Genomic DNA, 15,995 nt, shown 5'->3' on the forward strand with positions numbered 1-15,995 from the left:
GACCCAACACGACTATAGCACCACTTAACTGATATCCGTTCTAATACCACTTCATTATTACCGCAGCATTTGCAAGTTTGCAACTTATCTACACTTACATAATAACCATTCCATTAATATTTCATACTTCACAGTGTACTCACTGCATTTCATCATGCCCGGAAGAAAGACTTCTTCAATTGGACGCAAAACTGCGAAAGGTGTAACATTATCAGCAAGAAGGGCAAATGAATCGTCATTGGAAACTGACATTAGACGATCACAAAATGCTGAACGTACAACCACTTCAAGAGCACTCCAAACAGATCACCAGCGTACACTTCGACGAACTGCTAATGCTGCCTCAACTGCTGCTGCTCGAGCTGCAGAAACTCAACACCAGCGTACACTTCGACGAACTGCTGATGCTGCCTCAACTGCTGCTGCACAAGCTGCAGAGACTGAACCCCAGCGTAAAGTACGACGAACTGCTGATACTTCCTCAACTGCTGCTGCACGAGCGGCAGAGAAGAAAAAAAAAACGTGCTACACGACTGCTCAGGAATGCTGCCAACATGGCTGCTGTGCGAGCTTCCCAGGCATTACAACAAACATATATTATGCTGCAGAGTTCCATTCAACAAAGAGCTCATAGACGAGGATTTTCAACGCCATGCAACTCACGATGGTTATTAAAGGCTTTCAGCTACAACCCTAACATTCAATATGATGGCCGCCCAGATATAAACATTGGAGATATGTCCCTCACTTGCTCTTTCTGCAATGCTAATAAGTGGTCCAGAGAAACTCCTGCTATGTGTTGCGCTAATGGAAAAGTTAACATCATTCCCCTGCAGGATCCACCACAGCTGTTAAAGTCACTCCACGATGGCACAAATACAGAGTCGAAACATTTCCTAAATAACATCCGCAAGTACAACTGTGCATTCCAAATGACATCTTTCGGCGCTAATGTTGTTCAAGAAGGTGGGTTTATGCCAACTTTCAAAGTGCAGGGACAGGTTTACCATAGGATAGGATCGCTCGAACCTGCTGAAAATCAAGATCCTCAATTCCTTCAACTGTACTTTGTAGGTAATTTACATGAACAAGCCACCCGACGAAACTCCATTTCCAATGGCACTAAATTTCAATTGATAATGCAACTTCAAGACCTGCTGCACCAGACAAACAGCTACGTACGCAGCTTCAAGTATGCCTTAGAAACAGAAGCTTCTTCTAATTTCAATGTTGTCATAGATGCTCAGAAAAGACCATCTACAGAACATGCAGGCCGTTACAATGCACCCACATGCAATGAAATAGCTGTACTCCTTCACGGTGAACAGCACAATCCCAGAGACATTGTCCTTAGGCGACGTGACACCACCGTCCAACGAATTACCGAAACACACAGATCATACGACACACTTCAGTATCCACTTCTGTTTGTTTACGGTGAGGATGGCTACCACATCGGTATACAACAGCAACATCCACAAGATCGTCATGAATATCTGAACAAGCAAGTATCCTGCATGGACTTCTACGCATACCGATTTATGACACGAAACGACTCCTGTAATCATCTCCACCAGTCTCGAGATCTGTTTCATCAATTTGCAGTTGATATGTGTGCAAAAATGGAATCAGAGAGATTGTGTTTCATTAGATCACATCAACAAAAATTGCGCTCTGACAGCTACATCCATCTCCGAGATGCTATCAACAATGATGCTGCTCCAACAAGCATAGGAAGACTTTGCATCTTGCCTTCCACATTCACTGGAAGTCCCCGATATATGCATGAAAGAACACAGGATGCAATGACCTTTGTCCGCCATTACGGCAGGCCTGACTTATTCATCACTTTCACATGCAATCCCAAGTGGAAGGAGATTCAGGCCGAACTCTTCTTCGGTCAAAAGCCTAAAGACAGGCATGACATCCTCGCCCGAGTTTTCCATCTGAAATTAATTACTCTCATGCACCTCCTAAAAAAAGGGCAAATCTTCGGACCCACACAGTGTGACATGTACACAATCGAATGGCAAAAAAGGGGCCTTCCACATGCTCATATCCTGCTTTGGCTCTCAACGAAGATCAAATCAACTGACATCGACAAGATAATCTCTGCAGAACTTCCTGATCCAGCTTTAGACAAGGTACTATACGACATAGTTAAAGCAAACATGGTGCATGGTCCATGTGGGCGTGGATTCAACATTAACTCACCATGTTTGAAAGATGGCGTATGTTCAAAAAAGTTTCCAAGGAAGTTCCTACAAGCAACTCAGACAGGTGCTGATGGGTATCCCTCATACAGACGGAGAAAACCACAAAACGGCGGTTTCACAGCAAATATAGGACAGCACGAGGTTGATAACAGATGGATTGTTCCCTACTGCCCACTCCTGTCAAAGATTTTCAATGCCCACATCAACGTTGAGTTTTGCAACTCCGTTAAGTCCATCAAGTATGTTTGCAAGTATATCAACAAGGGTTCTGACGCTGCAATGTTTGGACTTCAATAACAATACTGCCAGGATGAGGTAACACACTATCAGGTGGGACGCTACATAAGTAGCAACGAGGCTTTCTGGCGCATCTTTGGCTTTCCACTTCACCAACGACACCCCGCCATTCAACAGCTTGCAGTGCACCTAGAAAACGGTCAAAGAGTCTACTTCACCGATGCTAATGCTTCTCTGTTGGCAGAGCAACCAAGGGATAGCACAGTAACTGCATTCTTCAAGCTCTGTCAACTGGATCCATTCGCTCAAACCTTACTGTATCCACAGATTCCATCATACTACACTTGGAATGGAAAAAAATGGAGACCAAGGAAAGCAGGTCAAAATGTTTGTGGATACCCTGGCATTAAGTTTGATACTTGCGTTGGACGAGTATACACAGTGCATCCCACTCAACAAGAGTGCTTCTACCTCCGCCTACTGCTGCATGATGTCAGAGGCCCCAAGTCTTTCCAGGACCTAAAAACCGTTCATGGACATGTCTGCACAACATACAGAGAAGCCTGCTATCGACAAGGACTGTTGGAAGATGGTGCACAATGGGATGCAACTTTGGGAGAGGCTGCTTTATCAGAATCACCTAAAAGTCTCAGGGCACTGTTTGCAGTATTACTTCAAACATGCGAACTGTGTGATCCTGCAAATCTATGGCTCAAGTACAGGGACAGCCTGGCTGAAGACTTTCACCGGCAAGCTCAACGGCTCTATCCTGACATGGAGGGTATCAGCAATGAAGTTTACAATAAAACTCTCATTGACATTGAAGACAGAATTGCTACACTGGGTGGTAATGAATTGTCCACATATGGCCTGCCACAGACATTCAGGTCAGGGTCAAATAGCCTTCCCACTGCTGTCATTCGTGAAACATCTTACGACACTCAAGCGCTTTCAAACTACATTGCTGAAAACAAGCATAAATTACTTCCGGACCAGCTGCAGGCCTACACAACTATTATTAACAGTGTACGCCAACGTGATGGACGAATCTTCTTCCTCGATGCTCCTGGAGGGACAGGGAAAACATTTATAACAAAGCTTCTCCTTGCAGAAGTAAGGCAGCATCAGGACATCGCAGTAGCTGTGGCTTCCTCTGGGATTGCAGCTACTTTGTTACCCGGTGGCAGGACAGCACACTCGACTTTTAAGCTCCCTTTAAATTTAGCAGCGTCCGAGATGCCTTCATGCAACATCACCAAAAGCTCAGATCAAGGGCAGGTACTTAAAAGGTGTCATCTAATTGTCTGGGATGAATGCACCATGGCTCACAAAGGAGCTTTGGAAGCATTAGATAGAGCCCTGAAAGACATCCGAGACTGTCACGCTCCAATGGGAGGTGTTACGCTTCTGTTGTCAGGTGATTTCAGGCAAACTCTTCCTGTCATTCCAAAAGGCACTAGAGCAGATGAGGTCCAAGCATGCCTAAAGTCCTCTACCCTGTGGCATCATGTTGCTATCCTCACTCTTAACACTAACATGAGAGCTCAGCTACACGGCGACCAAATGTCCAAAAAATTCGCACAGGACATTTTGACAATTGGTGATGGCAAGGTGCCTCTCGATGCTGCAGAAGAAATAGAAGTATGGCCATTTTGTTCTGTTGTTAATTCTGTAGATGACCTCAAACACAAAGTCTTTCCCAACTTTAAACAAAACTACCAAAATCACAATTGGCTATGTGAAAGAGCAATATTAGCTCCAAAAAACGTAGCTGTTACAAAAATTAATCAACACCTGATGCATTCTCTTCCCGGCAATCTTCAAACTTACAAGTCTGTTGATACAGTTCCAGATACAAATGAAGTGGTGAACTATCCTCCTGAATTTCTCAATTCGTTGGAGCCTCCAGGACTACCTCCCCACATATTATCACTTAAAGTTGGAACGCCTGTTATGCTGCTCCGCAATGTGGAACCACCAAGACTTTGCAATGGAACACGACTCGTGATAAAGAAAATGATGTCACACGTTATCGAGGCTACCATTCTTTCTGGATGTGCAAAAGGGGATGACGTCTTTATTCCAAGAATTCCTCTTACTCCATCAGGAGCAGACATTCCTTTTACATTCAGAAGACTACAATTCCCCCTTCGTGTGACTTTTGCCATGTCCATAAACAAATCTCAGGGTCAAACACTGTCTGTAGCTGGTCTTCTCTTGGAAGAGCCCTGCTTCTCACATGGACAACTGTATGTTGGCTGCTCAAGAGTGGGCAGCAAAAAAAACCTATTTGTATATACTCCACAAGGGAAAACAAGGAACATTGTTTACAACGAGGTGTTATAATCACAACAGCAAGAAAGTATGTACATGATCACCTTCTTTTACGAAACTTCATTGACGTTCATATATTTATATTGATATACATATATATACGTGTGTTTGGGTGCGTGTGTGTATATACATCTCTATATATAAAGATGATGCGTAGTCTAGACGGCGTTTTCAGATTTCATTATTCTCTTTAACCCGGGCAACGCCGGGTATTTCTGCTAGTATTCTATAAATCTTCTCTATTGGTGTTAATAAAGTATATATACTTTAATATAGTTTTAGTGATTAGGCTACTTTTATTCCTTTTCTACCTGATCATTTTCTTATTTTATAATAGCCTTTAATAAATCTAATTTTTATACCCCTATAAATTCATACTTAGCTTATATAAAACAATACCAGTATCTCCACAACTTAAAATAAACTGATTATATTATAATTTAATTAGTATATAGTTAACATGTTCTTTTGTCTCAGTACTCCTTTATTAAATACCAGTAAAATCCAATTGATCAATTTTCATACATACCATCTAATAAGTTAATATTTAAATATATAATATGTATAAATATTAAACTATTTCTATGTAATTTCTTTTCCTCTCTCTATTGTGGTAAAATTTGGTATAAACTCAAAAGTATTAAAAAAAAAAAAATCCTTTTGTTATAATATCATTCTTAATAATGTTCTTGACAACCCTAAATTTTAACTTTATACAATATGGCAACATTGTCTGATATAGTCTTCAGAAATTACTTGTTTTATCCTTTTCTTAAAGTATTCTACCCACCTGATCTTAGTATTTATAAGGGCCTTTATATAAGTAGCCCTTGTAATTAAGTACCCCTAAGAGACTATAAATATCATGTATGGAGTAACACTAATAACTTCTAAAACCTATAATATTCCTCTTAGTTTTAAAATTGGAATATTTATTTAGAATGTCCTATAACATCAATATTCCTTTAGCTAATACCAGGTATCAGTCTTTATTGATACTAGCTAAATCAGTAAATAAACAATGTTTAGTTTAGGATAAAAAGTTTGGTATATACTCAAAAGTATTCAAAAAATTTTTTAATCCTTTTGTTATAATATTCTTCTTAATAATCTTCTGAATAACCCTAAATTTTAACAATATGGCAATATTGTTTAAAATATTTAACTATAGTACCCCATGATAAAATTTCCCCTGTTTCATTATCAATAGTCTACTAGTGATTTGCCCCCTTAATTGTTAGCTAACATCTTGATTTAAGATTTCCTTTACCAAATCTCATTATATTGATTCAAATTAATCTTGATAGTTTTTTTATGACTATACCCACTAAAATTTCTGTCCACTCGCTCAGCCCCCTTCCTAACAGGCACTGCTCCTTGTTCTTTTGGCCTTAGATATACAAAGATTTGATAAACTAGTCTATAAATTAAAACTGACCCCATTAAACAGTGACAAGCAAAATCTGTAGCAAGTCTCTCTTCCTGATACCTTAGTAGCTTCTAAGCTGAAGTGAAGACAGCATGTTCTTTGTCTATCTCCTTACCTTCTTGGAGATTTTAGGTAAAATTATACTAATATGCCTATCTGTTTTAATTTAATTAAATTCTATGTCTTTATGCAGCTGAGGATTGCTCTGCATTTAAATTGATGTAATGGTTGCATTGTTCAATTAAATGGAGTTGCTTGAAACAATCGTACTGCATTACCTCTCGATATCCTTGTTGCTTATTTTGATATATATATATATATATATATATATATATATATATATACATACACACCCCTTGTACAGAAAATAGACTCCATCAATGCCATGAGGGTAAGCTAGAGGTAGTAGATAGCTTCTGTTACCTAGGCGATCGAGTTAGCAGAGGTGGATGCTCCAAGAGCATAGCTGTCAGAATAAGATTAGGCTGGGCAAAGTTCATAGAGTGCCTACCTCTGCTGGCAACAAAGGGCCTCTCTCTCTGAGAGAAAGGCAAATTGTGTGATGCCTGTGTGCGAAGAGTTATGCTACATGGTAGTGGAACACAGGCTGTGACAGCTGAGGACATGCATAGGCTTGAAAGAAATGAAGCCAGTATGCTTCACTGTATGTGCATGCTTGACAGAATGTAAGCATTTTGAGAGAAAAGTTAGACAAAAGTGGCATCAGAAGTGGTGTTCAAGAGAGACGAATGCACTGGTATGGTCATGTGATGCATATGGACAAGGACAGCTGCGTAAAGAAGTCCTGATCCCTAACTGGTGGGAACTTGTGGTAGAGGTAGACCCAGGAAGACATAGGATGAGGTGGTGAAGCATGACCTCCAAACTTCAGGCCTCACAGAGGCAATGACTAATGACCGAGACCTTTGGCGTAATGCTGTGTTTGAGAAGATCTGTCAAACCAAGTGAAATCACAGTCATGGCTGATACTGGTGTCACATAATCGGCACCCATGCAAGTGGCACATAAAAATCACCTTTCAAGCATTGAGCCTCACAGAGGCAAAGTGGTTGAGCTCCTTTCGAATGTTGGGCCTCACAGAGACAATGACCAAGATCTTTGGCATTATGTTGTGCTTGAGAAGAAGACCAAGTAAAATCACAGTCGTGGCAGATACTAGTTTCATACAAATGGCACCCATGCTGGTGGAATGTAAAAGCACCTTTTGAGCATTGGGCCTCACGGAAAGAATGAACGAGTCCATTTGGCATTATGCTGTGCTTGTAAAGAAGATCCATCAAGCCAAGTAAAACCACAGTTGTGACAGATACAGGTGCCATGTAAATGGCACCTGTACCAGTAACACATTACACTCTTGGAGTGGTTGACATTAGGAAGGGCTTCTAGCCATAGAAACCATGCCAAAACAGACCGGAGTCAAGGTGCAGCCTTCCAGATTACCAGCCCTGGTCAAACTATCCAACCCATGCCAGCATGGACAATAGATGTTAAATTATGATGATGATGATACACATACACACACACACACATATATATATATATACACATACACGCACGCACACACACACACAAATATACAGGAAGAAAGAGTGAGAGAAAACACAGAGAATAAAAATGCCTTATAAATTATTTAATTATCTGCACGTGTTTCAAATAGACTAGCACAACCAAATGATGCATACACACACATGCAGGTCAACGAGTTTGCACATTTGTGCATATATATATATATATATATATATATATATATATATATATATATATATATACTTGAGATAGTTGTACATGAAGGTTGGTGTTTACTGCAGCAAATGTGTCACATTCCTGTTTATATGGTCTTTTATTTTTAGTGTTTTTGTGTAATTGAGAATTTGGTTTATTGATAAAATACTAGAAATATGCAGTGCTTTGTATTTTTTGTAATTTATTGAGAGCTGCTGAAAAGATCGTGGGCCTAAACAAGAAGAGTATAATCCATAATGAATGCAAAGTATTGTTTAAGCAACTCATTTGTTCTTTTGTTTCTGTGGTACTGCAATAGCCATGAGTATTTTAGGTGTTTGTACTTCATTTTGCTTTCTTTACTTATTATGTGGAGATGCTCAGATCAATTTATCCATTATTTCTAGGGCACTAAGTTAAATTTGAAGAATATTTGGTACCTACTGAGAAGCTTCTTCATTGGCTTCAGAAACTTCATACTGAATGCCTGCTTAATATCCGACACAAAATTCTTATTGTATACGTTTTGAGTATATATTGATGTATTTGTAATTATTTATTAAATGAATCTCAAATATAAATACACTACAGGTTTGCCAGAGTACTAATGTTGAGCTGATGGAAACCAGCTTTCACAACACGAAACAAGTTTAAATACGCAGCAGAAAATTCTACAATCCAGGAAAATAATCTGTTAGAAGGAAACCAAAAATGAATACAATTGTGATGTTGAAACCAAAAAATATATTTAACCCTGATACAAATTACACATACAACCCACGGTTAACTACTCTGTCAACTTGATTCATATTACATTTCATTGAATCATCTATAAACCAATGTCCAAATTTTTTGGCACGCTTTATCTTATTTGCATTTCCAACTATCCAGTTATTGTTAATAATAACAACATGTTTCTTCTTACGATCTTGTAATTTCTTTAAGTACCATATTCCATCGATATATCTGTCCCATGGAAGAACTTCATATTTTATTCCACCAAATCTTTTCTGAACAAGTTTCATAAGGAACGCTTGGTCATTTTTTAATTGAGATACAGTTTTTTTATTCGTTTTCTTATCAATTTCTTTGCCAACATGTCTCATCTTTGAATTCAGTTCTTGCCAGAGAGTTTTCACAGCTTTTGTAGGTTTCATATATATGAAACCTCCAGCCATAGAATTTTTTCTGCCGCCAACACTTGTTACTAACATATCATTTTCCAATGCTATTTTCTTGCATTCATCAATAGGATTAGAAACCCAAAGACAGTCAACTTCAAATAAAAGAATTTCAATATTATTCTGCAATAAAGAATTTAAAATTTCTGTACGTTTCACCATTAGTTTTACATAACCAACTTTACTATAAGCTTGATTTCCATTTAGGGAAGCCTCAGGCAACACAACAACTTTGACATCAGGCCAATCTTTCTCAAATTTTTGTTTTGATATAGCATCTGTAGTAATAAAAAGAATTTGCTCATGGATACCCATATTAACTGTGTTACACAACCAACTATAGACAAGAGGTAAATAAGCATTGTTAATAAGAGTAAATAAAACTAAATTATGTTTTTTCATGATATCTTTAGCAATTGCAACTGACTGGCTGATTACATCTTGAAGATTTTGAGGATATTTTTTTTGTTCACTTTTAAAAATTCTAGATTTCAATTCATTTTTCTGGGTCATTTTCATCCCAATGAACACAAGTGTGCAAGCAAATATAGAAAAAAATAATAAACATAAATAACGTTTTTGACGAAACATTTTCACAATTATTGGTATTCCAGTATTCCAGTGTAGCTTGAAAGAGATATGTCCGGAAAACTTTGATGCTATTAAACACTGCAAAAAAAAAAGAAAAAATCATATATAATATATATTTATATAAAGACAATAACAAGAATAAAGAGTAGCATATCTTAATTCAGGATTACATATAGACTTTGGGATTTACTTATCACTGAGAATATCATCATGGATATGAATTCTATTTGGATTTAACATGTCTCCTCTTGTTCAACATAGTTAGCCAAGTTCAGATAGCACCTGAGTGCTTACAAGACATCTGCCTAGATTTATAAATCCCTATTACATGAAGAAGGTGATGGCTCAGTAGTTAGGGCATCAGGCTCGCAATCATAAGGTAGTGAGTTCGATTCTTAGACTAGGCTGTCTGTTGTGTTCTTGAGCAAGACACTTTATTTCATGTTGCTCCAGTTCACTGAGGAGTTGCGACATCACTGGTATCAAGCTGTAACAGCCTTTACCTTTCCCTCGGATAACATCAGTTATCATAAAAAATAGTTTCAGTCATTAGACTTTAGCCATGTTGGAACACCACTTTGAATTTTTTGTTGAATGAATCCACTCCAGTACTTCTTTTTAAGCCTGGTGGTTATTATATTAGACTCTTTTGCCGAACTGCTAAGTTGTTGTCAAGTAGTGAGGGGTGGGGGAGGGAAAAGAGAGACAGAAAGACACACACACACAGATATGCATCCACTGACAAGGCTTTGGTTGGCCTGAGGTTATAGTAGAAGACGCTTGCCCAAGATACCATGCAGTGGGACTGAACCTGGAACCATGTGGTTGGGGAGCAAGCTTCTTACCACACAGTCCCTTTCTCCTATATTCACCTACCACATATGATTTTGTAGGCATTTACCTTTGATACTACAACATTTCAGTTCACTTCATCCACCTTAAAAAAAGTTATATAAGAAAGTCAATCTTTGGATTACTATCACATCTAAGGGCCCTAAGAAACTTATGTAGTAGAATCAGCTGTCCGAATTTTATATGCTAAAAAAAAGGCTTTTGTAAAAGATGTATAATTCTCCGTTCTTTATTCTGTCTTTCTTATACATTCTGAATTTTATAAGACATCCTTTGAAGCAAACTCAGGATTTACCACTTCAAAGAAGCGCAAAAACGATTGTTTGTTCTAAACGATTCTAAATGTTTCCTAATATTTGATGTGGCTATCCAAGTCTAGATTTTAACAGTGTTAGTAAGGCATCTGCTTGCATTTAAAGCCCTATTCCTTTGTGGTACACACATATATATATGGGTTACATGGTTTGACTGGAACTGGTAAGCTGGAGAGCTGCATCAGATTCCAGTCTAATTTAAGAAGAGCTGGCTGGATGCCCTTCCTAACGCCAACCACTCCAAAAGTGTAATGGGTGCTTTTACATGCCACCAGCATGAGTACCATTTACATGACACCAGTAATGACTCTAATTTCAGAGGTGTGTGTGTGTATATATGTGTAAAGCTTTGATAGTTGTCATAGAGACTTTAGTCTCTCTATCACCTTTCAACATAATTATATATGAAGAGACAATAGAACAATTAACAATATAATAAAAAGGTTTTATTTATGATGATGCTTGGTTTCACAATTCCTATCATTCAGCTTAGCAGGTTAAGGGCTTCCTTGATGCCTGCCAGAGAAACAAGTAGCTATCACCATCGAAGGCATCGAGGTGAAGTGGTAATTCGTTGAGGAGCGAGGAGTTGTCACGTAGAAGGTCTGAGCTCAACTCGCTTAACAAAGTGAAACTCCTGTTTAAGTACAAGTTTTACTACGCATGCGCAACTCGAGGCGCTTCTGGTGGTGAAGTCCCCTGCGCATCTAAGGGCCCTAAGGAACTTATGTAGCAGAATCAGCTGTCCGAATTTTATATGCTAAAAAAAGGTTTTTATAAAAGATGTATAATTCTCCGTTCTTTATTCTGTCTTTCTTATATATTCTGAATTTTATAAGACATCCTTTGAAGCAAACTCAGGATTTACCACTTCAAAGAAGCGCAAAAACGATTGTTTGTTCTAAACAATTCTAAATTTGATGTGGCTATCCAAGTCTAGATTTTAACAGTGTTACTAAGGCATCTACCTGCATTTAAAAGCCCTATTCTTTTGTGGCATATATATATATATATATATATATATATATATATATATATATATATATATATATATATATACTCATTTACTATTTGTTTTTACATGATTGAACGCAGCGTCTTCCAAATGTAAGTAGTTTTCGTAACTCATATCCTCCGACGCTACTCTATCTCTTTCTCTTTCCTTCCCCCCCCCCCTCGTTCTCCCTCTGTACTACTACGTATCTCGCTTTACCCCTCTCGTTCTTCCTCTGTTACTACTACGTATCTCTTTTTCCCCCTCGTATTTCCTCTCTTTCTCTTTTCCTCTCGTTGCTCACCTATTCTTCTACTTCCTCCCTCTGTTTCTCCCTCTACCACTCTCTCTCTCTTCCCTTTACACCGGCATGGTCACATGCTTCCGGTCAATAATCCTTTCCTTCCTTGGCTTTCGCCAAGCAACGCACGCACCACTTTGTCCCTCTCGGGTCCGTGCCTCATCGCGTTCATACACACATAATTTTTCTCGTCTGGCCGTAAAGCCTTTTCTGTTTGTTTTCCTGTCTTGTTTTTTGTCCGCCACTACATTCCTCCATGGCTAGATTTAATTTGCGTATACAAATTTAATCTGCGATCCATGGGACGAGCCGTTTTAGCGATGCGTCCTGCCCAAGCTCGTCGAAACGCCGGTGTTAAAACGTGGGTGGCTGATGAAGGAGAATGTTCTCTATGTGGCTCATGTGTTCTCGTCTACGTTTGTTTGCAATGTCCTGTACCCAGATATGCACCTATACATACAGGTGGATGTCGGTATGCACATACCTGTACGTATATATGCATATACTCATTTACTATTTATATATATATATATATATATATATATATATATATATATATATATATATATACACACACACACATATATATATATGTGTGTGTGTATATATATATATATATATATACATATACACACACACACACACACACATATATATATATATATGTGTGTGTGTGTGTGTGTGTGTATATATATACATATATATATATATATATATATATATATATATATATATATATATATATATATATACATATATATATATATATATATATATATATATATATATATATATATATATATATATATATATATATATATATATATATATATATACATATATATATATGTAGTGAAACTACCTACCGCCATTAGATACAAAACTGCTATCGCCATTCTTCTAATTTAAATATAAATAAATGCGAGCGTAGTAGAGAACCCATTCCTTGTTATCACGTGACTGATCATTATTCGAATCGGCAACTTCTTCGAACCGTTCCCGCCAGAACGCAAACTGACCAATCACGGCCCCTAATAAGGTCACGTGATAGAGTATATTTCTACCATCTGGTGAGCCAATAGTTTGTTATAAATAGCTTTAACTCGGCGGCCAAATTTGTCTCGGTCCAGTTTCTCTTTGAGAACTGTTCCGTGTACCACACGACAGCAGCAGCAGCCAGCGACCACTTCAGCAGCTTCGTCCAGCCACGATGACCTCCGCCGTCGCCACATTAGCTACAAGAGTCTACTACTACTATCCAGCATCATCATCATGACCAACACGATTCTACGATTACTACTAACCAGCAACAATCTCCACCAGCGTCTACACGACCTCCTATGTACACCAAACCTCCGCGGCACATCTCTCTCTTCGATTCTGTTAGGTGACTCAGCTTCACCACGGTAAATAAACAGACAAGAGTTCTTAAACAGACAAGAAATTCTCAGCCAGCGACGAACATCTGTATAACAAGAATCACGGACCGGCATCGATGCCACGACATCACAACTAGTGATCAGCACTGCCACACTCAGCCTCTCCTCACTTTCACATACAGATTCTTATTATTGTGTACCCAAGAACTGGTATAATTGTTCACGTGTTATATATTGACTCTCTTTCCCTCTGCTGTAATCACTCACATACACACTTTTCTTTGTATGACGGCCTGTCTTTGATTATGTTCTTATATGTCGCATTCACACTCTCACACAGGCATACATCTTTAACGCTATAATAAATATCTCTGTTATTCATCTAATACGGTTGTGGTCTTTCATTGCTGGTCATCTATGTTATCGTCGCATAACATATTAGTATATCATCTTTGATATATATTTGTATGTTCGACCGTGCGACGCGTTTAAATAAAAGGAGTCTTCTGTTTTTCCATTCGTCACCATTTCTCCTTTTATGAGTTCGCACGGTCGTCCCTTACATATATAATATATAGATATCATTATTATCATCAATTAACATCTGTTTTCGATGCTGGCATGGATTACATGGCTTGACTGGAACTGGTAAGTTAGAAAGCTGCATTTAAGAAGGGCTGGATGCCCTTCCTAATGCCAACCACTCCAAGAGTGTAATGGGTGCTTTTTATGTGCCACCAGCATGGGTACCATTTACATGACACCAGTAATGACCACAACTACGATTTCACAGGTATATACAAATACATACATACATGTTTATATATATCATCATCATCATCATCATCATCATCATCATCATCATCATCATCGTTGAACGTCCGCTTTCCACGCTAGCATGGGTTGGACGATTTGACTGAGGACTGGTGAAACCAGGTGGCTACATCAGGCTCCAATCTGATTTGGCAGAGTTTCTACAGCTGGATGCCCTTCCTAACGCCAACCACTCAGAGAGTGTAGTGGGTGTTTTTACGTGTCACCCGCACGAAGGCCAGTCAGGCGGTACTGGCAACGGCCACGCTCAAAATGGTGCATTTTATGTGGCACCCACACAAGAGCCAGTCCAGGGGCACTGGCAACGATCTCACTCGAAAATCCCACGAAGGCCAGCCAGGCGGCACTGGCAACGATCTCGCTCAAAAAATTTCATGTGTCACCCGCACAAGAGCCAGTCCAGGGACACTGGCAACGATCTAGATCGAAAATCCCACGAAGGCCAGCCAGGCGACACTGGCAACGGCAACGCCCAAAATGGTGCATTTCATGTGTCACCCGCACATGAGCCAGTCCAGGGGCACTGGCAACGATCTCGCTCGAAAATCCTACGACGGCCCCGCACAAGAGCCAGTCCAGGGGCACTGGCAACGATCTCACTCGAAAATTTTCATGTGTCACCCGCACAAAAGCCAGTCCAGGGGCACTGGCAACGATCTCGATCGAAAATCCCACGAAGGCCAGCCAGGCGGCACTGGCAACGGCCACGCCCAAAATGGTGCATTTTATGTGTCACCCGCACATGTGCCAGTCCAGGGGAACTGGCAACGATCTCGCTCGAAAATCCTACGACGGCCCCGCACAAGAGCCAGTCCAGGGGCACCGGCAACGATCTCGCTCGAAGGTCCATAGACATGCTGCGGGCACAAGTGCCAGAAAGGCGACGCTGGGCACACGTGCCATCACGATTTCGATTTCGCAATAAGTCTTCGCAAGCTGAGTTTCGTGTCCAATGAAGGAGAAGGCGTTGGCATGGGTGCCAGTCGTCGAATTTAACTCGATTTCGATTTCACTTGCCTCAACAGGTCTTCGCGAGTGGAGTTTAGTGTCCAATTTAACTCGATTTCGATTTCACTTGCCTCAACAGGTCTTCGAAAGTGGGGTTTAGTATCCAATTTAACTCGATTTCGATTTCACTTGCCACAACAGGTCTTCGCAAGTGGAGTTTGGAGTCCACCTTAACTCGATTTCGATTTCACTTGCCTCAACAGGTCTTCGCAAGTGGAGTTTGGTGTCCAATGAAGGAAGGTACGCATAAGTGGACTGGCTGAGGCCATAGATTTAGGTCTCACTTGGCTTGCCGGGTCTTCTCACGCACAGCATATTTCCAAAGGTCTCGGTCAGAAGTCATCGCCTCGGTGAGGCCCAATGTTCGGAGGTCGTGCCTCACCACCTCATCCCAGGTCTTCCTGGGCCTACCTCTTCCGCAGGTTCCCTCAACTGCTAAGGTGTGGCACTTTTTCACACAGCTATCCTCATCCATTCTCGCTACATGACCATACCAGCGTAATCGTCTCTCTTGCACACCACAACTGATGCTTTGTAAGTTCAACTTTTCTCTCAAGGTACTGATACTCTGTCTAGTATGCA

General features: G+C 39.7%; 2 protein-coding genes across 3 annotated transcripts in view; one reads left to right on the forward strand and one right to left on the reverse strand.

Moving 5' to 3' along the window:
* The first annotated feature begins 690 nt into the window (after positions 1 to 690).
* Positions 691 to 8,120, forward strand: LOC149132159 (uncharacterized). The gene is made up of 3 exons (XM_089365355.1): positions 691 to 2,441; positions 2,526 to 4,094; positions 8,088 to 8,120. Exons 1-3 carry the CDS (start codon positions 738 to 740, stop codon positions 8,118 to 8,120), a joined length of 3,306 nt encoding a protein of 1,101 aa, XP_089221481.1. The 5' UTR covers positions 691 to 737.
* A 16-nt stretch (positions 8,121 to 8,136) lies between these two features.
* The window catches only part of LOC106878281 (uncharacterized), a 24,346-nt gene continuing 16,487 nt past the window's right edge, over positions 8,137 to 15,995 (reverse strand). For both annotated transcript variants that reach the window (XM_089364908.1, XM_089364910.1), the window contains one exon: positions 8,137 to 9,809. In XM_089364908.1, the coding sequence (XP_089221034.1) occupies positions 8,724 to 9,731 (1,008 nt within the window). In that variant the 5' untranslated portion in view covers positions 9,732 to 9,809 and the 3' untranslated portion in view covers positions 8,137 to 8,723. The remainder of the gene's footprint in view (positions 9,810 to 15,995) is intronic.

This window comes from Octopus bimaculoides, chromosome Z (genome assembly GCF_046866305.1).
Source record: "Octopus bimaculoides isolate indiv1 chromosome Z, ASM4686630v1, whole genome shotgun sequence".
Lineage (NCBI taxonomy): Eukaryota > Metazoa > Mollusca > Cephalopoda > Octopoda > Octopodidae > Octopus > Octopus bimaculoides.